This window comes from Leopardus geoffroyi, chromosome A3 (assembly GCF_018350155.1).
Source record: "Leopardus geoffroyi isolate Oge1 chromosome A3, O.geoffroyi_Oge1_pat1.0, whole genome shotgun sequence".
NCBI lineage: Eukaryota > Metazoa > Chordata > Mammalia > Carnivora > Felidae > Leopardus > Leopardus geoffroyi.
Window position 1 is genome coordinate 99320645 of NC_059336.1, and position 24899 is coordinate 99345543.

Consider the following 24899-nt stretch of genomic DNA (forward strand, 5'->3'; position numbering starts at 1 on the left):
CAGGGTCTAGGCTCTGAGCTGTCAGCACAGAGCCTGATGTAGGGCTCAAACTCACAGACCGTGAGATCAGGACCTGAGCCAAAGTTGGACGCCCAACGGACTGAGCCACCCAGGCGCCCCTCTACTTCGTGATTTTAGGCTAAGACTTTCAAGTGCTTAATAGCAGTTAACATGGTATCTTTCCTTAAAAATGATTCTCTATGCGTTAAAATTTTTTTTTTTTTTTAAAAAGGGGGACACCTGGGTGGCTCCGTTGGTTGAGCAACCAACTTCAGCTCAGGTCATGATCTCGCAGTTTGTGAGTTCAAGTCCTGAGTCACGCTCTCTGCTGACAGCTCGGAGCCTGGAGCCTGCTTCAGATTCTGTGTCTCCGCCTCTCTCTGCCCCTCCTCTGCTCATGCTCTGTCTCTGTCTCTCTCTCTCTCTGTCTCTGTCTCTCTCAATAATAAATAAACGTTAAAAAAAAAAAAAAAAAAGATTCTCTATGAACTTAGTCCAAAGACAGGCAAGATGAAATGGTAAATAGGAAGGAAACAAGATTTAAAATGAAAACAAGTGAAAATACCCTCTACATGTTCACCCAATTCTGGTGAAGGGGACCCAGCTCACAAACATATAGAACACAATATACATGGGCTTCACCATCAGACAGTCCAGAGCCCAAATCTCTGCCCTGGCACTCACAGCAGTATCACCTTGGAAAAATCACCTAATCTTTCTGAATCTCAGATTCCTCATTTATATGTCATGAAGCTCAAGGAGCAACTCATATGCTCTGCTTTGTTCCCCATATGCAGGAAACAGCAAGATCAGACATCCAGGTCTACCTCCCATTCTGTTCCTCTGAATGTTTTTTTTTTAATGTTTATTTTTTAAGAGATGGAGAGACAAAGTGTGAGTGGGGAAGGGGCAGAGAGAGAGAGGGAGACACAGAATCTGAAGCAGGCTCCAGGCTCTGAGCTGTCAGCACAGAGCCTGATGCAGGGCTCGAACCCACAAACTGTGAGATCATGACCCCAGCCGAAGTCAGACAGTTAGCTGACTGAGTTACCCAGGCACCCCTCCTCTGAATGTTTATGACAGTCTTAAGGGAGCACAGAATGATCTAGATGGCTCTGTTACTCTGACAGAAATAGGTGACAGCAGTCCAGGCTGTGGAAGTCCATGTTCTCAGGCAGCACTGATTGCTAAGCCCCCCTCTCCTACTGAGCAGTGCCACAGTGACCCTGGAGTACTGGTTCAATACTAGTCCATGTATCTACCACCTTGCAGATCCATCATCCTCTGTTTCTGGTGACCCACACTTCCCAAACGATTGTCCCTCCTTTACACCTGCCTGTAAAAGTGGTCACATCCTGTGATCCCAGGTTGGCCCACCCTACCCATCTAAGGTAAGCTGTTTTCAAAGGTTCCCAGGTGATTTCCTGCCTCTGCCGTGACACAGATGGCAATTTCTCTTGCTGAAGAAGAGGAGAACCCCCCCCCTGACAACGTACACCCACATATACATTCACAAATTTAATTTCTGGAGAGTATCCCTCTTGTATGGCTTCCACAAACCATACATTTTTTATATTTATATATAAAATACGGATCATAACACCTACTTCCCAGGGTTATTATAAAGAATGGAAGAAACAATACATACCAAAAGTACATTGCACACTTCCTGACACATAAAAGCTCCTTGGTGAGTGTTAGTTCACCTTCCCTCTGATCCAATTAGTTACCTTTATGGTGTATTGACAGCCAAAAAAAACAAACAAACAAAAACAGAAAAAGCTGACATTTAAGTAATACCTCTGAGTGAAATAGATGACCAAAGTTTTGGATCTTCCTGAAAGTGAAATGAAACCAGATAGGCAGGCACTTAATGTATCAAGCTATTGAATACAATGAACTCATTTTTAAAAAAAGATAGACAAAGAGGGGCGCCTGGTCGGTTCAGTCGATGGAGCATGTGACTCTTGATTTCAGGGTTGTGAGTTCAAGCCCCTTGTTGGGTGTAGAGATTACTTAAAAATAAAATCTTTAAAAAATAACAAAAAGAGAGAGTACAATCTGTTGCCCCCGAGGAAGCTGAAAGCAGGTTGTCTTCCTAAAGCCTTAAATCCACCTGGGGGATTTGCCCAGCTCAGTTGTCCTCACTCATGATGGGCAGCAACCCCAGATTCACAACTCTGTTTTTTCCAACAACGACTGTCTTGAGGCAGCTCCTTGGGGCAGACTTGAATGTCTCTCATCAGGGTCTAGCAGATGTGGCTCTGAATGGCACTCTAAGCTCTGCAGTCAGTTTGTTCTCATTGTCGGAGGGGATCCCAGTGTTCCAAGAGCGTGGCTTCGGTGTAGGGCTTGGGAGACCTTCCATGCCTCCCTTTCTAACTATCCCTGCAAACGGGACTCAGGTCCCCAGGAGGAAGCAGTTAAAAACACGGGTGTCAGACAAGGGGGAGGTGGCGAACAAAGCAGTGAGGTCAACAGGTTTTATTTAACTCCATTTTATTCTGAAAGTTAGACCTGGGGAAACAAAACCTCTCTGTCACAAAAACAATATAGGAACAAGAGTAAAGAGAAAGGACCTGCCCTACGTCATATATTTAGTGATCAAGGATCAGCACATGCCATCTCTTAACCTTGACTCCACCCCCGCCGAGTCAAAGCCAACAGCTGGAGCCAATAGGAACCACTGGGGCATTGGCTCAGGGATGCTTCTTCAGGATCTAAGCTCTCAGAATCTCCTAAATGAGGCATCTCAGGAATTTGTATTTTTAAAGAGCTCCCCCGATGATCCTCATGTAGCCCCTGGCATTTGGCAACTCTCTGCCTTCTACCAGTAGTGCTTAGGAGTCATACCTGAAGCCTTGATTACACTCCTATGCCTGTTGCATACTACGAGTCAGCAGTGCCAGCAGGTGCTGAGGACAACAGAATGTTGCAAAGAGAGACTGTGTTTCAAAGTATTTACCAATTGGGAAACAATTAGAAATTGGCTCAGTCATGTTGGGTTGGTCAATCTCTCTCTCTTTGCTGCCTATGCCCCTGCCCCCGCTGTCCCTCCCCCCAACCATATACAGTCATCTGGCATGATCACGAGAGAATGAGAAGGAGGACAGCAAATTTTTTAGTCTTTTTTTTTTAACTTTTATTTTGAAAGAATTATAGGTTTACAGGAAATGCAATGATAGTTCAGGAGGTGGAGGATACATTGCTACCACTGAATGGTGGTGAAAGTTCCAGCTTCCCACTTAGCCAGTTCTGACCCCATCCAGGAAAAGAGGGGGATGGGGTGCCTCATTACTGCTGGGTGGAGATGGAAGTTAGCATCCCACATGGCTTTCACTGATACCCTTTTGGGGGAGGAGGAGCTTTATTATTACTGAGTCGGGATGAAAGTACCAGCCCTCCACCAGATCTTCTTGCAGGGGAAGGCGGGGGGGGGGGGGCACCTTGAGATAGTATGGAAGTTTAGGTCACCCACTTGGCCTTCGTTGACGGGTGGGGATGGGCCATGTTTTTTTCCATGGTGTTTGGCTAGGGTAGAGTGCTGTCTTCATCTGCTCAGAATACTATAGAAGTATACCATAGACTGGGTAGCTTATAAACAAGAGAAATTTATTTCTCACGGTTCTGGAGGCTGGGAAGTCCAAGATCAAGGGGCTGGCAGATTCACTGTCTGATGAGGGCTTACTTCCTGGTCATAGACAGATCTGTCCCTATGTTCAAAAATCTTCAATCACCATGGGATAAATGTTTGTGAGATACTATGTGCTAAAAAAAAAAAAGAAGTGAAAACTGATTTTGCACAGTATCAACTTGGTGAGATAAGGTAGAAAATATTTTATCTTAACTGCTAGCACCTATCCCTGAGGTCTCTGACTTCACCCCCAAACTCGCTTTTCTGCCTCATTTCCCATTACAGACATTAGCTTATCCTACACACATCTTTACACTACTGCACCTCTCAAACATATCCTAATATTTTCACAATTCTGTGAATTGTAGCCCAATGCCTTGAGAGGTCATCAGTGGGAAATAAGCCTTAAATGGAACCAAGGTAAATTTGAAATTTAAGGAAAATGTAAGAAGCCATTGAAGTCTCCCCCCCGGGCCCCCAGGAACTTCGATTCCTGAGGCTGCCCTTTTCCAGCTATACTTACCCCTCAGCCCGCAGACTGCCTGTTACTTACCACACCTCAAGCTTCCTGCTGTTTAATCTGCTGTCACCTAGTTGCAGTTGGGGGAGAGGAGGGAGGGGAAGTGCACACTGTGATTGCCCAAGGCCTTAATCTGCCTTACCACTCTGAGCTGGAAAAAGTATGGAAAGGGCTTCCAAAGGGAGGTACCTAGAGCTTGAAAAGTAGCTAAATTATCTTGTCTGCTGGTTAATAGCTAACTGGCTTGCCTCCTTTATTGCCCATGCAGACTTGGCTATCTTCCACGTTTGCATGGCTGTTTGCCTTTCCCATGCAAGAAAGGAGTTTTCCTTCACGGCAAATGCAATATAAGAACAAAACACTGAGCAAAGAACAAAGATGCCAAAGGAAACCGGTTCTACAAAACTATCTGGACTCAGTGGTCGAGAAGGAATTTAATGATTAGAACCGATCGATCACTCATTCATTCAACAAATATTTATTCAGGATCACCTATGTGTCTGGACCGATGCTCAGCAGTGAGTTCAATGGTGAGCAAGGAGGCTTTCTGAAACCCGGAAAGGTGTAGACTCCAGCTGGAGGTGCCAAAGGAGCCAATAACAGCCAGGCCTCAGGTTGAACATTTTCCTTAGCTTCAGACAGGTATTTATTTCTCTTTATTCACCATGGACGGAAGTGGCAGATAGGGTCTGGGGCTCAGGAGACCTGAGATTTTGGTCCTGGTACTGATTAAGACTCTTAACGGTACAATTTTCTTTAAAAAAATTTGTTTTAATGTTTATTTTTGAGAGAGAGACAGTGCAAGAGGGGAGGGGCAGAGAGAGAGACAGACACAGAATATGAAGCAGACTCCAGGCTCTCAGCTGTCAGCACAGAGCCGGACGCGGGGATTGAACTCACTAACCACGAGATCAGGACCTGAGCTGAAGTTGGATACTTCACTGACTGAGCCACGCAGGTGCCCCAGAATTTTCTTTATGCATTAAGTCTCACCATCTGGCAAATGGTAACATGCATTTCTGCCCCTCCTATACTGTTCAGCACTATTTTGAGGATCAAATGTGGACAATAGTAGAAGGTGTTGGGGTACCTGGGTGGTTCAGTCAGTTAAGCATCCAATTCTTGATTTCAGCTCAGGTCATGATCTCACAGTGGTAAGATAGAGCCTGCATGAGTCTCTGAGCTGGGTGTGGAGCTTGCTTAAGATTCTCTCTCTCTCTCTCTCTCTCTCTCTCTCTCTCTCTCTCTCTCCCTCTCCCCCTCCCCCACTTGCACACATGCACACACTCTCTCTCAAAAAATAAAAAATAATAAGTATATGTTTATTTTTTAAAAAAAGAAGATGCTGAATAAATGGATATTATCACATTATCTAAACACCTCAAATTCAGGCACACCAGTTATAAGTGGCACTGCCTCAGCTATATAATGAATGAATGACAAAACCCAACTTATCCCTGCCAGCTTGAGAAACTGCAGTGTTATTCATGCCTCACAGCCACATGGAGTCTGGTTTGTATTGTATCCCTGGATGACAAAAAGCAATTCTTGCAGAGTCAATGAGCCATTGCCTCTGATCCTTGGATGATGCAGACAGAACTCAAATTTATTTCCTGCATTAAAGCCATAGACAACACAGGAAAGATTTGTTGCTAAATCTCAGGCATTAGCAGACACTCAGCAAATGATGCTAATGATGCTGCCTATGAATTAGGGGCCTGAAGCCTGCCCTTGATGAAATCCTGCTAGACTTTCACAAATGCAATTTAGGTCCATTGAAAGAAGCAGCCAGAGAGCAAGGACAGCCCCCTTTCCCAGGTCAGCAAGGAGAACTGAGGTCAGCCCTGACAGCCTGACACTGAGGTCTTTAGACCTGGTACCAAGTCCCTGTCTATGACGAAAACTAGAGGAAAATATCTCTGGGGACAAACACCCTACTCTAGGACATCATGACCCTGTGTGATATGTATACGCGGCAAAGCTGTCTTTTTTAAAGCGGTCCTGTCTCTTGTCTTTGTTAACTGTTACACTCTAAAGACTCCAGCCCACTTTTATACTCAGTTGGGGAATATAAATTGGGTATTTTGTTCTTAGACATGAAAAGAAAATTATCCCAAGAAAATAATTCACATGATTATCATTCGTTATTTAAATATTTCTTGAAACCCTGTCTGCCTTCCCCAACTAGTCAGAGGACAGGAGCTACATTTTATAGTTCTTTTGGGTATCTGCCCTCCTACATCTCCCCCCCCCAGAACCCCCACTCCTACCCCTGTGTTGTGTACATAATAGGCAGTTAATAAATGCTTGTTAATAACTAACTGAATGTGCTATTCTTCCAGACAAAAACTTGAATGTTTATAAGCAACTTTATAATCGCCAAGAAGTGGAGACAACTCAAATGCCCATCAACTGATGAATAGATAAATAAAATGTGGCATAAATCTATACAGTGGAATATTATTCAGCAATAAAAACAAATGAAGTACTGATACATGCTACATCATGAATGAGTCTTGAAAACATTGTGTAAAGGGAAATAAACCAGTCACTAAAGACCCTATGTTGTATGATCCCTTTCATATGAGATGTCCAGAATATGCCTATCTACAGAGATGGAACTAGATTGGTAGTTACCTAGGGCTGGAGGGAATGGGAAGAATAGAAGATGACAGCTAAAGGGCATAGAGTTTCTTTTTTGAGGTGTTTGAAATGTTCTAGAATCGGGGTTCAGTCAGTTAAGCATCTGATTCTTGATTGCGGCTCAGGTTTGTGAGTTCGAGCCCCATGTCAGGCTCTGTGCTGACAGCATGGAGCCTGCTTGGGATTCTCCGTCTCCCTCTCTCTCTGCCCTCTCCTGCCCATGCTCTTCCTTTCTCTCTCTCTCTCTCTCACTCTCTCTCTCTCTCTCTCTCTCAAAAATAAGTAAATAAACATTTAGAAAAAGAAAGTATTCTAGAATTCACCAGTGATTGTTGCACAATCCTGTAACTATACTAAAAACCACTGAATTGTACACTTTAAATTGATCGTATATGAATGACGGGTCAGTAAAGATGTTACTTTAAAAGAAGACAGTGCAGACATACTTACAAAGATGTGCACAGAAAAATAAGAACTGGTCTGGATGCCCAAAGAGAGGAATACTAGCCAGTAACAAATGACCACAAACTTAGTGGCTTAAAAACAACCCAGATTTATTCTCTTACTGTTCTGGAGGTCAGCAGTCTGAAATCAAGGTGTTGGCAGTGCTGTGTCCCTCGTGGAGGCTGGGAAAGAGAACGCTTTAATTTTCTAGCATCCCCAGGCCACCCCCATTCCTTGGCTCATGACCCTTTCTCTCATCTTCAAAGTGTACCACGCCCACCTCTGTTTCCTTACTTCCTTAGCACTTCTCTCTCTAACTCTGACTCTCCTGCCTCCCTCTTGTAAGGACCCCTGTGATTACATTGGGGGTGATCTAGGATACGTTCCCCCATCTCAAGATCCTTAATCACATCTGCAAAGCACATTTAGGCATGTCATGAACCACCAAACTGTTTTTCAAAGTGACTGTACCTTTTGGGTTTCCCACCAGCAAGGTGTGAGAGTTGTAGTTCCAGCCATGTTTTCAGCATCATACTCTGCTCCATTGCTTCCTGTGGTGGGCATACTTTCCCACATGGCATGGTTTGGCCTTTTCTTCCCTGACAATAGAACTCTAATTTGGGGGGCGGGGGGGAGGTGGACAATATGTCTAGCCTTAGGTAATGGATTATGATAGTTCCAAGCCATTTATGACAATCCTTTCCCTACCTTCTCAGCCTCTCTTTCAGGTATATGTAACCTCTGGACCCTGTTCTGGCCAATGAGACATAAAGATTTTATCTAATATAGAACCTTCTGGGAGAGCTTTTGCTTTTCTACTATAAGGAGACAAATCTATCCCTTGACTCTTATGACTTCCTTATTTCTGTCTTGAATGTGACTGAACATGATGGCTGGGACTGTAACTCTATTGCCATCATAATGAAAAGGCCAAGAGAATCATAGAAACACACAATATCAGTGACCCCTAATGACCCTATTTAATTAAGCAACTCTTGAGGTGGTGTTCTTTTACCTGCTATTAAACACAACCCTAACTGATACAGCCTCTTCTCACTAATGTGTGGAGGACAAATGCTGTTAGTTAATACACAGAATTTTCCTTTCTTTCCCTTCATCTTTGTTTTGTGGCCCAATATTTGTCTTTCAGATATATTACTTTAGAATTTATTTTGGGGAGGACCAAATCTCCAATTCGTAAAGGGAGGACCCCATTGTGAGAGATAATGAAAAGTTACTGTATTCTGGGTCTGCCAAAACCATCCCATGTTCAATGAAATTTCATGTATCTCTACCTTCATGAGTTGTGCAATCCTTATTTTATTTTATTATTTTTTAATGTTTACTTATTTTTGAGAGAAAGAGAGACAGAGACAGAGACAGAGACAGAGCTCGAGAGGGGAAGGGCCAGAGAGAGAGGGAGACATAGAATCCTAAGCAAGCTCCAGGCTGTCAGCACAGAGCCCAATGCAGGGCTCGAACTCATGAACCACAAGATCTGACCTGAGCCAAAGTCGGACGCTTAACCAACTGAGCCACCCAGGTGCCCCTGTGATCCTTATTTTAAACAGGGAAACCAAGATGACTTGGAAACTTTCTGTATGTAGAGTATGGATTAAAAAAGCAGAGATGTGAAAAAAGGCAGTGCCATTCACGAGGCCCACCAGGACAAGTTGGTTGCAAGTGACAGAAAATCTATTCAAACTTAGGCTTTTTAAAAGCGGTGTTGGGGGGCGCCTGGGTGGTGCAGTCGGTTAAGTGTCCGACTTCAGCCAGGTCACGATCTCGCGGTCCTTGAGTTCGAGCCCCGCGTCGGGCTCTGGGCTGATGGCTCAGAGCCTGGAGCCTGTTTCCGATTCTGTGTCTCCCTCTCTCTCTGCCCCTCCCCCGTTCATGCTCTGTCTCTCTCTGTCCCAAAAATAAATAAACGTTGAAAAAAAAAAAATTTAAAAGCGGTGTTGGACTTTTTATTGACTCATACAACCAAACTTTGGAAAAGCAAAAATAGCCTTAGAAATAATGGATCTTGGCATGAAAAGTCACTGGGTCTCTAGACTTGGAGTCTGTTTTCCATTTCTATGTGGCCAACTGTGGCCTTCCCTTTCCAGAGGGGAATATGGCCTCCAGGAACTCCAGGCTCATATTCTAATGGCACCATGGCTAGAGAAGAAGAGAAGATTCTCTCACTCAGGTCCACTCTTTGAAATCCAAGAGAAAGACTCTGATCATCTCAACTCATGTGCTTACCTCTCAATTTGTTTTTCCTATTTGAATGTTTTGGTTTCTGTCTTTTGTGTGAGAGATCGTCCATGAATTGTCTAGCAATCCTGAGCCCTTATTTTTGAAAGGAAGGGTCTAAAAACATGATGGGAGGTGGGGCCTGGGTGGCTCAGTCAGTTAAGCATCTGACTTCTGATTTCAGCTCAGGTCATGATCTCATTCATGGTTTGTGAGTTTGAGCCCTGCATTGGGCTCTGCACTGACAGTGTGAAGTCAGCTTGGGATTCTCTCTCCCTCTGTGTACCTCCCCTGCTTGCTCTCTTTCTCTCAAAATAAATAAACATTTTTTAAAAGTTTGAAATGTCACCTCATTAACCTAAGAAAGGAAACCTTTATGGCCCTTATCACTTAGGAAGTTCTAAAGGTTTTAGGAGCTCTGTTCCAGAAACAGTGGATGAAGACCAACTATATTATTTCTGATTATAAATCATAATATCACAACTGTATAGAGACAATATATGTACACAGATTGAAACTATCCATATGGACTACACACCATATGTAATTTTTAGCAAAATTGGATAACACTGTGCATTATATTCTGAAACATTTTTACTTAAGTATTGAGTACATTTGCCCATGTCATGTCAATACATACAGCTCTCCTTTATTGCTTCAGTTGATTATACTGATTAAATATATACTGTAGTTTGGATATTATATTTTATTTAAATGTAGCTTTTATAAAAATCTGTGTGCCCTTGATCAAATATTTTTTATAGTAGATTTCTAAAAGGGAAATTGTCCCCAAAGGGTATGTATGACTTTAAAAAGTCAACAACTTCTAGGGGCACCTGGGTGGCTCAGTCGGTTAAGCATCTGACTTCGGCTCAGGTCATGATCTCGCGGCCCGTTAGTTCGAGCCCCACGTCAGGCTCTGTGCTGACAGCTCAGAGCCTGGAACCTGTTTCAGATTCTGTGCCTCCTTCTCTCTCTGACACTCCTGCATTCATGCTTTGTCTCTCTCTGTCTCAAAAATAAATAAACGTTAAAAAAATTTTTTTTTAAAATCAACAACTTCTATAAATTTTTCTCCAAAATGTTGTGCTAATTTGAACTCCTTGGTCAAGAATCTTGGCCAGGCCTGGGTAATTTAAATTCCTGGAGTTAAGAGTTATAGAGTTAAAGAGTGAGGCGCCTGGCTGGCTCAGTTGGTGGAGAGTGGGACTCTTGATTTTTGGGTTGTGATTCAAGCCCCACGTTGGGTATAGAGTTTACTTAAAATCTTAAAAAAAAAAAAAAAAAAAAAGTTTAAAGGGTTATCCTTATAGATGCCAGAATATCCAATGACTATGCAAGTGAGACAAATGGCCTAAGAGGAAGCTGGGATGGATGGCTTTGGTAGACACAACGGCTTCAGGCCTGAAGATAGATAAAGGGGTAGCTTAGTCAGCTCAGGCTGCTGTAGCAAAATAACTTAGTCTTAAACAATAGACAGTTATTTTTCATAGTTCTGGGGGGCAGGAAAGTCCAAGATCAAAGTGCTGGCCAATTGTGTTTCTAATGAGAACTCACTTTCTGGCTTGCAGAGGTCAACATTCTGTCTTTATAGTGGGGTTTGGGGGGGGGCATGGGGGGAGATGGAGAGAGAGAGAGAGAAACCAAGCTCTCTGGTGATTCCTGAAACCCACACTTTTATGATCTCATCTTAACCTAACCACCTCCTGAAGGCCCCACTTCCAAATACCATCACGTTGGGGGTTAGAGCTTCAACATATGAATTTTATGGGGACACAAACATTCAGTCTATAACAGGGGTGAGGTGCCGAGATTAAATATTCAGAAATAAATAAATAGATAAGTAAATGAATAAATATTCGAAGGAGAACTGATTTGGGACTGAGCCAGGACTGGCTGCTTATTCGGGTTTTTTTTTTTTATTTTAAGGACAATAGTCAAGCACTCCCTGCCAGGGCATATGGGCATCTGTCCTGAGGTTAGGCATGGGGAACTAAGTCCACACTGAGAAGGACAGGGAATGGGTGTCATTAAGCTGAGCTTGGAGACAAAGTCAGGAGGACAGTGAACAGGCTGAGATCAGAGGCAGCAGGAAAGGTTTGGTGGGTTCCCTGGTGTTGTGGGATTTTTTACCTTAATACCCAGAGCTTGTTGTCTCCCCGCTCTGAAGAATGAAGAGGTGGACACAAAATAAAATGAACAGCAGGCAACAGTTTTTCAGAGTATAAGATTAGAAAGTAAGAACAGTATGGAAGCTCTTTTTAGAGAGAGAGGGCATTCGGAAGTGAACGCCCGCAGACTGTAGGCAAGCGTCCTTGTTTTATAAGGTTCTGGTTGGCGCCCCCTTCTGTTCCCCCTTGTTCCTTCTCAGGTTCTGCCCTCATTGGCTGGACAACTCTAGGTGCTGGGTTGTCCGTTCCTGATTGGCTTGATAAATGATGTGGTCTAGGGGAAGGGGGTGAGAGGGGCAGGAATCTGACTCCAATAAAAGCACAGGCCCCAACCCCCTCAGCCTAGGACTCCCATGGTGGTCTCTCTGAGCTCAGGACATCATCAGTGGTCACATGTGAATGACCTGAGGCCCTGGGACCATCAGCATTGATTTGTCTGCTGGATACAGAGTCTCTATTATTCACCATTTAACAAAGATCCTGATTAATAACCTGATTTTCAGGAAGAAAAGAGAGTCATGAATAGAATTTCTAGGTAAAGGAAGGTCATTTTCCTTCTATGTTCATTATGTGCTGCCACATCTAGGATCTCACCGACAGTTCTGAGAGCCATTTTTAGTGTAGAATTACTAGGAGTTCTGCAAAAATATCACATATAGATTAAGGGAACTAGAAGGTTGGGAGGGAGGGATTCAAAGAAGGAAGATTAAAGGGAGAACTTTTCTCAAACATTTAAAGAGATCAAATGTTTAAGAGATTATGGGGGCAGTTTGCAAAACCATCAAGAAAGTAGATTTTGTCATCTACTAAAAACGAATTTTCTGACAGTTAGAGCTTTCCAACCATGGCATAGAAGTCATACATTTCCCATCCCTGGAACTTATGAAAAATGAGAAGCCTACTTTTTGGACACCATTCCTGCCTTGAGTATCCAGTGCATCTATTGGATACCCATTCTGTTCTCTATAACAGCACTGCTCAGGTTTAATATGCAATGAACCACCTGGGAATTATTAAAATGCAGACTGACTCAGGAGGTCTGGGGAAGGACCTGAGATTCTGCATATCTAACCAGCTCCAATGCAGCAATGCTGATGCTGCTGGTCTGTGGATCACACCTTGAATTGCAAGACCTTGTTGGAGGCTCTCAGACTTAGCTGTACATTGGAATCACCTAGGGAAGGGGCACCTGGAAAAAGAGTAGTGATGCCGGAGTCTCTCGCTCAGAGAGTTTAATTAGCATGCAATGTGGCCCGGACATCAGAGTTTTTCAAAGCTCACCAAATGGTCCTGATACACAGCTAAGTTTAAGGACCACTGCTCTTGGCCTTTCAAAATCACTCAACACTGGCTGAGAGATTACTTCTGCAAAGATCTTTAATTGAAATTATCTGGGGTCACTCATGTGTAGTTAACCCAGGATCAACATTTTGGAGGAAAACTGTGTAGTAATTATTAATTCCAATAACTTGTGGGACATTAGACCACAGAATGCCTCAAGTCCCTTCTGAATCTAAGGTAAGAAACTATTGCCCAGATTCAAACTGTGATTCAAAACCTCCTGTGGCAGTACATTGATTTGGCCACAAGGTGGTGATAAAGTAACAAAATATATCATAACCAACCTCTCAGAAAGCTGGGCTGACTGTGGCCTATGCTTGCCAGCATGTAGTTTCCAACTCTGAGGGGCCTTAGGTCACAGACTCCTTTGAGAATCGAACAGCTATCGACAAATGTTCACCCACAGTCATGAATGAACACAGTTTTAAGCAGTTCACAGACCCTGAAATTAAACTTCAGCTGAGGTTAAAGATGAGTTACACCCCTCCCCCCTGCTTCACTTCACCTCTCCGAATAAATTTACATGGAGTTTCTACCACTCCCACCTCCATCCATGTCGGCAACTGACTAACCTCCTGCTTCAGAGAGAAAATAGAAGAAATCAGACCCAAATCCATCAATTCACCGAACCCATTCCCACTTTCCTTCCGTCTGCTTGGAATGGGATGCCTTTTCTTTTTACCAAAGGCTAAATCCCCCACAAGGATTCATCACCCTGGCCTCTGCCATGTTAATGGATCCTTCACCCTCTGCTCATATTTTCTTGTGCTAATTAAAAAATAACTCCTTTTTCTCAATACAAAAGCAGTATGTAGTTTTTATTTTTACATATACAGAAAAGCACAGGGCATAACAGAAAATACCCATAAATCTCATAAACCTGTATGTTTTTATTCCATATAGTTGCTGAGTTTTTATACATCCTGTGCTTATAAAAACGTGATCATGTTATACAAACTGTTTTAGGGGCGCCTGGGTGGCGCAGTCGGTTAAGCGTCCGACTTCAGCCAGGTCACGATCTCGCGATCCGTGAGTTCGAGCCCCGCGTCGGGCTCTGGGCTGATGGCTCAGAGCCTGGAGCCTGTTTCCGATTCTGTGTCTCCCTCTCTCTCTGCCCCTCCCCCGTTCATGCTCTGTCTCTCTCTGTCCCAAAAATAAATAAACGTTGAAAAAAAAATTAAAAAAAAAAAAAAACTGTTTTATGAGCTGACTATTTAATGTAATTTAACATCTTTTCATCTTCATACATTTTCACTGGCAGATACAGTTCTTAACCAAACATGCTAATTTGATTCATCTGTAGGGATTTTTAAGCATATGTTTGTGTGGGGTTTTTTTTGATCACTTAACAAATGTCTCTTTATATTTTTATTATTTTTTTTAATATAATTTATTGTCAAACTGGTTTTCACACAACACCCAATGCTGATCCCAACAAGTGCCCTCCTTAATGCCCATCACCCATTTCCCCCTCTCCCCCTGCCTCAGTTTATTCTCTGTATTTAAGAGTCCCTTGTGGTTTGCTTCCCTCCCTCTCTGTTTGTAACTATTTTTTTCCCCTTCCCTTTCCCTATGGTCTTCTGTTAAGTTTCTCAAGATCCACATATGAGTGAAAACATATGATATCTGTCCTTCTCTGTCTGACTTATTTCACTCAGCATAATACCTTCCAGTTCCATCCACATTGCTGCAAATGGCATGATTTCATTCTTTCTCATTGCCAAGTAGTATTCCACTATATATATAAACCACATCTTCTTTATCCATTCATCCGTTGATGGACATTTAGGTTCTTTCCATAATTTGACTATTGTTGAAAGTGCTTTAAGCATATATTTGGATGCCAATTACAAAGATTCTTATTTACCAGGCCTTGTGTGAAGCCTTTAAATCTGTATATTTAGAAAGCCTTGCTTGTGCTTTTGAAGTGTAACACTAGGAATATAATTTTTAATTCAATTTTATTGAGTTATAATTTACATACAATAAAATGCACACATTCTAAGATTTACAGTTCAATGAGTTTTGACAAGCTTATACACCTCTGCAACCACTAAAATAAGCAAGATATAAAACATTTCCATCACACCAAAAATTTTCCTTGTTCCCCTTACCAATCTTCCAGACCCCAGTCCTAGCTCCAAGCAACAATGGATCTACTTCCTGTCACTATAGATTAGATTTGTCTTTCCTAGAGATTTAATGTGATTATAATTAGACGATAGGTATTCTTTTGTGTCTGGCTTATTTTGCTCCATATGTTTTTCAGATTCAACCAGTGTTGCGTGCACCAACAGTTTGTTCCTTTCTATTGGTGAGTGGTATTCCAAAGTATGGATGTGCCAAAATTTGCCTATCTACTCAGCTGTTGGTGGACATTTGAGTTGTTTTTTCCAGGCTTTGGCTGTTATAAATAAAGCTGCTAGGAACGCTCATGTATAAGCCTTTCATTTCTTTTGGTAAGTATCTAGGAATTTAATGCCTGGGGCATGTGGTGACTGTATTCCCGGTTACTTGGCAATGTACTGGCTGTATGCCCTTGGGAGAGCAACTTTATTTCTCTGAACCTTAGTTGTAAAATGGGATTATCAACCCGGAATTTTAAATCCAGGATTCTCTACTATAGGCTATTAGGGAATATTTGGAACAATAAAAACAAGTTGGCAAGTTGGCTTTTTATAAGCTCAGAAAATTAGGATGATAATATGTTTTTATGAGTAGACATAACTGTAATTTAGCAGCAAAAGCATTACTGAATAGCTAGAGGTTTGATATTAGGATAAAACTAAGCAGGGAGGGACATGTTAAGGATGATAACATGAGCAAACTAGCTGAATGTGAAATTAGAATTGTGGCCACAGACCCAATGATGATCCTTGGAAAGACACATGGCCTCTGGCTCTCAAACTCTCCCCACCCCTTGTCATGCTGTCCACCTCCTTATAAGAAGGCCTGTCTCTTTCCACGCCAGCAGTTTCTCACTGTGAACTCAAGACTGTGTTTGCTGTGTATAGCAATGTTCTTCCATACAGACATGTTTGTGTCTAAACTTGCACAGGACCACCAACCAGATCTTCAAGTGAATAAAACAACTTATCCAGAACTTCTTTTTTTTTTTTTTTTTTTTAAATGTTTATTTATTTTTGAGAGAGACAGAGAGACAGAGCGCAAGCAGGGGAGGAGCAGAGAGAAGGAGACACAGAATCCGAAGCAGGCTCCAGGCTCCAAGCTGTTGGCACAGAGCCCGGTGTCGGCCTGAACTCAAGGACCGCGAGATCACGACCTGAGCTGAAGTCAGATGCCCAACCTACTGAGCCACCCAGGCGCCCCTTTATCCAGAACTTCTATGCTGCGTTCTGCACTCCCCAAAGGTCTCTCAGAAACCAGATACTATATCTGGGATATATCCCTATCTCTCTTGAATCTCTAGGCTGACTTACCAACCAGTCTCATGCCCAGCTCACTAACAAGACTCTCCTTGCTTCTTTGGTACCATCACTTGTTGTCATCTGGTCTTTAGACTTTCAGCCTGGACCTTTCAGAGCTACCTGGCCCCTAACTTACTGCTTATTTGGAAAATCTTCAAAACAGACTTGTTACTGTGTATAAAGCACCACCATTTGTCTGAAATTTTTTACATGTGTTTGACCTAAAAATTCTAAATCTAAAAGATAGATTGTTTGGTTTATATAAGAAGTCTGTCTCAAGTTCAAATCTATAGAGAAATTAGTTTTATACTGGGAGATTTTATGAGGTTGTGGAAAACATCCTGACTTTAAAGCCAAAGGCATGTTGCTCCTTGGTAGACTTGGTGAGCAGCGGTTCGAAAGCAAGGGAGATCAAGAGCACTCTGTCCAGATCCAGGGTCCCATCTCAGCACCTGCCTGCTACCCGTGTTCTACTTTTATTTATTTAAATTACCACGGTCCTCAGTGATGCAGATTGCCTTCTACTTCTGGTTTCATCTCATTGTTGTTTCAACACTGGAGGGTTCCCTTATTTCTGTAATCTCAGCCGTGCAGTTAAAATAATGTGCCTTGGAGTTTTATCCAAATACATAGGTGTTTTGGGAATTTTTCAGAATGTAGTCCTCCGTACACATCCAGCAGCAGAATTCCCTGATTCAACATTCTTGCTCTAGAATCTTAGAGAAATTTAACTATTTAGGTTGATAGATCTGGATTTGTCTCTCAGCTCTGCCAATTACTACCTCTAGAGTGATTTGGGTAAAACATGTAATCTTTTTAAACCTCAATTTCCCTCTTGGTGGAGTAGGTACAATAATACCTTTAAAATAATATAAAGCTATTCCAATGATTAGTGTAATGGTGATAAGTACTTCACAAAAGGCCCAGCACATAAATCTTAACTGAATGTTCAATAAATTTTAAGCATTTTTATTTTTACTGTTAAAGATGTGACCTTTTGTATCCTAGGTCGTAAACCTTTCATAGCCTAGTTCTTTAGCTATGAAATGAAAATCTCACGTTTGTTGGAATTATTTGAGAGAACGAATGCAAAGCACCCAATATAGTACCTGGCACATAGAGAGCACCCAATAAAGAGTAACAATTATTATTATTTATACTAACTATGAAAAAATCAACGGGATAAACATAACACTCTTGTCTGCACTACTTTAGTAAATATTTAGTTGGTAATGAAGATGATATCTTACCACATTAAAAAATAAGCTTGGAGAGATTTGATAAGTAGCTTCTAATATAGCAATACCTTTATTAAACTCTGTCAATGCCTTCTACCCCTCACTCCCCTTGGCTCTTGGAATGCTCAGTTGCATAAGGCAACATTAGAATACAATCACCTTCATCTGCTTAAAAAAACAACAACAACAACAAAAACCATTCTGGGACTGAAAGCAATGGCCTTTGTCCCCACTATGTAAATTTTGAAGGGAACAGATTAAAATATTCACTGCACATCTGAAGTGAAATTTATTTTATAGATGTGTCTAACACTGGATATTATTCTAATTTTATGTTTCAATGTTTAGGGTTGGCTTTAAATTTCTTTTATTACTAATTTATATAAATTATTATATTTTATTGGCTCTGATTAGCTTTGTGTGTATCTTTTATCTCTGGGGAATTCGTATTTATGTCCACATTTGGGGTTTTTTTGAATTCTTTCTAAACTGAAGTTACTCCCTTGTTGTCCAGCACCTAATTAGGGATTAGGAGACCCGTATTCTAGTTTTGTCTCTGCCATGACTAGCTGCCTAACCTGGAGTAAATCACTTGCTCTCTCTCTGGGTCTCAGTTCTCTTATTAATCAATGGGGGAGCTGGATTAAGTGATCTGTAATCTCCATTCCAGCTCTATGGATATGTGATTCTCTGTCTTGTAGGTGATGTCCTACCTAGCACTTAAAATACCTACCTGAATATGTTAAGATTGAGAAAATGCAGGTCGCACGATATGTCAAGCACTTCATATATAGGCTTGGTATTCACGGCAAGAAACAAATATCACGGTAAGAAAGAGGGACCAAAAGGTACAAAAAAGACAACAGGTTCCAGCAGCGATTACGTCATTTTGGAGGGGAGGTTGAAAAGCAGGACTCTGCCAACTGGATTAACATTTCCTCAAGGCAGATGAAAGGGCTGCTTCTCCTGATCACTAACTGGGATAAGGCATCTTCGGTAAGCAACCTGGATTGGGTTTCAGTGGGGTCGCCTCCACAAAGCATTAGCAGCAATTGTTTGAGGACTTAATTAGGTTGGGTCCAAATGCCAGAACAAGATCCAGAGTCTGCTTTGGTAGATAGAGCACCGGACCAAGTAATACGGACTCGTGCTAGGCCTGACACTAGGTTACATTCCAGGTGGAAAAGAACAGTTGAGATGGTGGAGTTTGAGGGAAAGAAGTGCTCACATTCCTTGCCTCTTAGAACACTCCCGGGAGGAGGTTGGTGGGTCGGACAGAGTTGGTGGACGGTCGCTACCAAGCTCCCTTGGAGAGCGGGACTTGAACTGTCTATACAACACACCTCCCTCTTTGGAGATTCTTGATTCTTTTAACTAGAGAAAATTAGATTAAAGGACTGTCAAGTCAGTCTCGAGTGCCTCACGAAGGGAAACAGACAAGAGATTCTGGCAAGAGGGAGGGAGCAAACACAGCTAGCCACCTGCTTTGGCTGCCCTGCCTACCCGCCTGGACAGCTGTCAGTTCCGGGTGCGGAGGCGGGACCGCGCTCTCTCCACCGTCGTGTGCGCACTCTCCACCAATCAGCGGCGTAGAAATGTTCCGAAGACATTGATTGGCTCAACTGCTTGGCGCGCTCAGGGACTTAGAGCTGCAGTTGGCTGAGGCGTTGCCGTGGCGACAGTCGCGCACAGGCGCATTGCACACCGGTATGGCTGCTAAGCAACTGCAAACATTCCGGGGTACTGTCAACTTTCTGCTCCCAGACCTGGATTTGCTGTCTCTGGAGACCCTCGGCGGTGGCGGCTGTGGCTGCTCTAGACTGACTTGGTGAGTCCAGAGGAATCCTGCTGTGGGGCTGGGCTCCGACTTCTAAGCCAGAGACAGCTTGGCTTTCTGAGCACACAAGGAAAGGCTGAGAGGCAGAGAAAGTCCGTGGAAAGGCATTTAGTGGTCATTTGCTACCTACCTATCATTTTAGAGGAGTAGAACGTGAGGAATAGAGATATCAGGAAACTTGTCCGAGATCTCACACGGAGTGATCAAATCCAAACCTGCGCTACTCAATGTGGTAGCCACTAGCCACATGTGGCGAGTCGGAGCTGAGGTCTGCTCTAAATGTGAAGTACACACTGGATTTCGAAGACGTGGTAACAATCGATGAAATAAGACATTGATAAGTTTTATATCGATTACATGTTGAAATGAGAATATTTTGGATATGTTAAATAAAGCACATTATTAAAATTAATTTCACCCGTTCCTTTTTTGGGTAGTTTTTTTTTTTTTTTTTAATATGGCTACTTGAAAATTTTAAATTGTGTAGGAGGATTTGATTGGCCAGCGCAGATCTAGATTGAAACATAAACCTGCTGACACCTGTTTCAAGACCTTATATGCTATTGATGGTGTTTGGGGGGTGATGGTGGGGTATGGAGCCGATGGCCAAGAAAGAATTCTTGAAGATGTCTCTGGTCCAAAAAGGTGATTTTATTAAAGCATGGGGACAGGACCCATGGGCAAAAGGAGCTGCACTGGGGTTGTGAAGAGTGACTGATTGTATATCTTCAGGCTGAGAGGGGGTTAGGGACAGTGTAAGTCTCTAAGGAATTTTGGAAGCAAGGTTTCCAGGACCTTGAGGGGCTAGCTGTTGTTAGGAAAAAGTCATTTATTACTGTTTAATAAAACCTCAGTCATGAGACCCTTCAGATTTATATCAGGGGCCATATGCTTGGAGTATAATTGCCAACATATACTTGGGGGTTAAAGATAAAGGAGGTTTGCAAAGGAATTTTTATGTGTTTAAGGAAATTCACAGGTTCCTAGTGGGTCAGGATAATGTTAAGCCAAGATTCCCTTTTGCCCCTACCAAAGTGTCATCTTTGAGGCAGCTGAGCTCCTAGAGAAAGGTCACTCTGCCTGTTTTAAGGACTCGGCAATAGGCAGTAAGGGAATTTAATTTATCATTTGCCTTAGTTTCCCACATCACCGTGGCAAGCACTTAAACCCCCTTACATCTTGATGGAGGTGATATTAGGGCTCCAGGAAATGGAATCTAAGGTTTCTGGAGACGGGGCTATGGATAAGATTGCCTTTTTCTTGCAGTTTACTAAGTTATCTGTAAACTGAAGGAGACTCATGTCCTGCATGACTGTGATCTCTATCAGTCAACCATTTGTTTTCTTTCCTTCCCTTTGTTCTCAGGCAGCGAGGAGTGTCCAGGGAATCACATGTATCCCACCTGGGGGAGCAGGGTGCTGTTAGCGTGTACTTTGCTCTCAGCTTGTCTTATGCTCCCTCATCACTATGGTATTATTTTGAAGGAAAGTATCTGCACCCATCTGGTGGGGTGGGCATGAGTGGTTGTGAGGATGCAAGACCATTACCAAGGGCTCCTAGTTCTAGTGTTCTAGGACCTTGCTACTCAAAGTGTATGGATCAGAATGTGCAGTTTAACCATTTCCTCAGGAGATTCTCATGCATATAAAAGCCCCAGGAGCACTGTTTTAGGATTTAGTCCACAGCTCTTCCCCCCACCCGCCCCCCCCCACCCCGCCTTTGGTTGTTTTTTTTATTTTGCTTTTTGAGTACCTAGGCTCTATTTCTCGGATTGCCTGCATTAGAGCTACCTGCATTTTGAACAAGCTCCCCAGGAGATATTTTGCATATTCAAGCATGAAAAACATCGATCTCCATACTAATTGCATTTCTTTTCATCCTTCAAAATCTAGACCAGTACAGTCCCCAAATCAGAGACATCTGCAGCTGCAGCATCGCCCAGGAACTTGTTAGAAATGCAAATTCCTGGATCCCACCCCAGCTACAGGGCTTCTCGAAGGCCAGGCATTTTCATTTCTCTGATTCAAGTCCTCAGTTGGGAGGAATGGGTAACTTTGTGGGTTTTCTTTGGGGAGTGAGCAAATTCAGCTCCCCCTGGTTCTTAAGTCACTTCTACTGGACCCACTCCCCAGTTATTTTGCTCTACTTTTCATTTTTCTTTTCCTGACCCTACTCTTTCCAGGAGTGAGGATGGCATTCCACACCTCAGCGAAAGATGCCAAACTGAAAAATACTGAAAAGCAGGTGGAAAACCCTATCCTTGAAAGACTGAACAATATACCAAAAAAGGGAAGACTGAGTTTTATAGTACCCACAGAAAATGAATCTGACACACAATTCCTGACGTTTAGGCACAGTACAAAAGCTCAAGAGAGAACAAGAAAACGACAGCAGCCCATAAAACTAGAGCCTCTGGTAAGTTCGAAAACCAGCATTTTAGCTTTGGCTCCAGAGGAAGTTGCAAAATTGCTATGGGGGGGATGGAAGTCATTTCTAGACTCTTAATTAACAAGAAAGGAATTAAAGCCTAAAAGTTAAGACTTGTTTATGAAGTCGTAAACCCTGTAAACATCTATTCAAAAAAAATTAGGTTCCAGGTAACTGTTCAAGGTGAGGGGATACAGTGGTGAACAAAGTTTTGTAGCAGATAAATCCTCTCTAGAATAATGTGCAATACAGATACTTAACTATATAAGTTGCAAGGCTCTTTTAGACATTAGGGTACCATTTAATACTGGTACCTTCAGGAAGAGTAATATACATAGTTATATACATATAGTTATATCATTTTATTACTTGTAAAATAAATGCCTTGTATCCTGAAAATGTTTGTGCATGTCTGAAAATACTTAATTTTAAGAATCCATTTATGCCCTTGAATAATTCTAAATCCATGTAAAGGAGCAATGAAAGTACACAGAATAAAAAGTGAAAGTTATCACTCCCACCCTCTGACATTACTTACTGTTGTTAATGGCTGCCCTTCAGGCTGTTTATATGTTTATTTAAATGTGTGTGTTTGTGTGTGTATAAACATATATCTTTAATATAAGATTATACCATACATACTGATCTTCAGAGTGCTTATTTCACTTAAACATACAGAAAATTTTCTATTCCATGCATAATGAGTTATCTTTTCTAAAAGCAGCACTGTATTTTGTTGCACAGATGTGCCATAATATAGTATTCAGTAACTGGTGGATTTAGTATGAAACTTTTTACATTTATTTCTCTATAATATATTTACTTTCACTTGGCAAAAGTGTATCATTAACCCTTGGTGATTAAAGTTATTCTATTTGTCTTCAGGGCAATTAATTCTTGTACATTAAATGTTTATCATGTACCTACTATGCACCAGGCATTGGGCTATACGCTGGGAATATAGCCATGAACAAAGCAGATAAGATGCCTGTTGACATTCTAGTAACCTTAAATAAATAGACTGAGCAATTTCATGTAATGATAGCTATTATGAAGAAAATAATACAGGTGGAAACAAAGGGCGGGCTACTTTAGATTGTGTGACTACAAAGGTCTCCTTAAGGAGATGTCATCTGAACAAGTCTATAGCCTGGATCACCTACCAGACATGTGAATGAACAAGCCATTAGATGACTCCAGTCCCCAGCCTTTGAGCTGCCTCAGCTGATGCTCTGATGGAGCAAAGGCAAGCTGTCTCCAGTGAGTTCTGCCTAAATTGTAGATTTTTGAGCAAAATAAATGGAGGTGTTTCTTAAGTCACTAAGTTTGAAGCTGTTTGTAATGTACTAACAGATGACTAGAACAATATAACTAATACATGAATATGGTAATTCATACAGTACTAAAAGTAATAAGGAATAAAGTGAAAAATACCTGAATTTCCATCATGCAGAGAGAAAGTAGCTTTGCCTTCAAGTGACTGATTTCATATGTATGGGTATCTGTAGTTTAGTTTGTTTATATAGAGTTCATACTATGGTTCTCTTTATGAATGCTACCCCTTCTCTCCTCCCCACCTTCCCTCCCCTGCCTTTCTCCCTTCCCCCTTGTTTTCCTCTTCTCCTCCCTCTCCCTCTCGCCCCCTTCCTCCTCTCTCTGCCTTCCTCTCTCCTGTCCCCCCTTCCCTGTTTTACTCTTCTTCATATCTTTTCCTTACTTGTAATTCTCCAGTCTCCAACCCCCTTGTCTATATCTAAGGTTTTCAACAGTCTAGTGTATATCCCTCTTGCCTTTCTCCATGCTCAGTTTTATACAAATGGATGAACACACACAAAATACATATTTAGGCTTTTGGATATTTGTTTTACAACATAAACATAAATGTTGCTACATGTTGCTTTTTGTACCTAAATAGACATTGTAGGACTTCCTCAAAGTCAGATGATATTTCTAGAACACATTCTTTTTAATGGTTGCCTATCCTATTAAAGTGTCCAATTGCATGAATATTCCATAATTGATTAAATCATCCTCTTTGGGACATTTATTTTACAAATATTTATACTGGTACAGCAAAATCATTTTATTATCCATCTGTACCGGTGCCTATATTCTTGTGGGATAAAGTTCCATGATTAGTACTGTTGGGTTGAATGGAAAAAATATACATACTTTTGATTCACACACATTTTACTTGAGGACCAGTTTCTCAAACCAGCACGCATGTGCTGCCTAAATTAAATTTCACTTTCACCCTTTCCGAGGTTTTCCTGTAATATCTTCCAGCCTTTTGCTGTCTGAATGGGGTGGCTGAAGCTGCACCCTCACACCGGCTGCTGCTAATCCTCTCTGTGGGATTGGTGTTGAGGGTCCTGTTCTTCTTATCTGAATTGCAGCATTCACTTTGAATTGGACTTCATTTTCTCTCCACTGACCACTGCTTTATATTCATATGTTGACAGGCAGCATTTCCCCACATTTTCTTCTTTATTTTTGTAATTTCACATTTAAAACTTTCATTCGCATAAACTTTTAAATCTGGTGTGAGGAGGGGTACCTGGGTGGCTCAGTCGGTTAAGCGTCCAACTTCAGCTCGGGTCATGATCTCACAGTCCATGGGTTCGAGCCCCACCTCAAGCTTTCTGCTGACAGCTCAGAGCCAGGAGCCTGTTTCAGATTCTGTGTCTCCCTCTCTCTGACCCTCCCCCATTCATGCTCTGTCTCTCTCTGTCTCAAAAATAAATAAACATTAAAAAAAAAAAAAGTAAATCTGGTGTGAGGAAAGGGACTAACATTTTCTTCGAAACGTTTTGCTGGCACCACGTTTTTCCCACCAAATTAAAACACCACCTTTATAGTGTATAAACTTCTCACTAGATCATGTATAAAATGGTGAGATCTGTTTACAGATCTTGATTCTTTTCTCTACTGATCTAACCACATTGTTTTGATTACAATGAGCATGTTTTGGTAAGTGG

The 24899-nt window shown here is 42.0% G+C and overlaps 1 protein-coding gene across 2 annotated transcripts in view; it reads left to right on the plus strand.

The window, feature by feature from the left end:
* The window catches only part of DNAH6 (dynein axonemal heavy chain 6), a 261133-nt gene that overhangs the window by 8246 nt on the left and 227988 nt on the right, over window positions 1-24899 (plus strand). Inside the window, exons 1-2 of one of the 2 annotated variants that reach the window (XM_045446657.1) lie at window positions 18068-19485; window positions 21677-21909. In XM_045446657.1, the coding sequence (XP_045302613.1) occupies window positions 21685-21909 (225 nt within the window). In that variant the 5' untranslated portion in view covers window positions 18068-19485; window positions 21677-21684. Of the gene's footprint in view, window positions 1-18067; window positions 19486-21676; window positions 21910-24899 lie in introns of those variants that run through there. The other variant, XM_045446656.1, reaches the window with a different exon arrangement.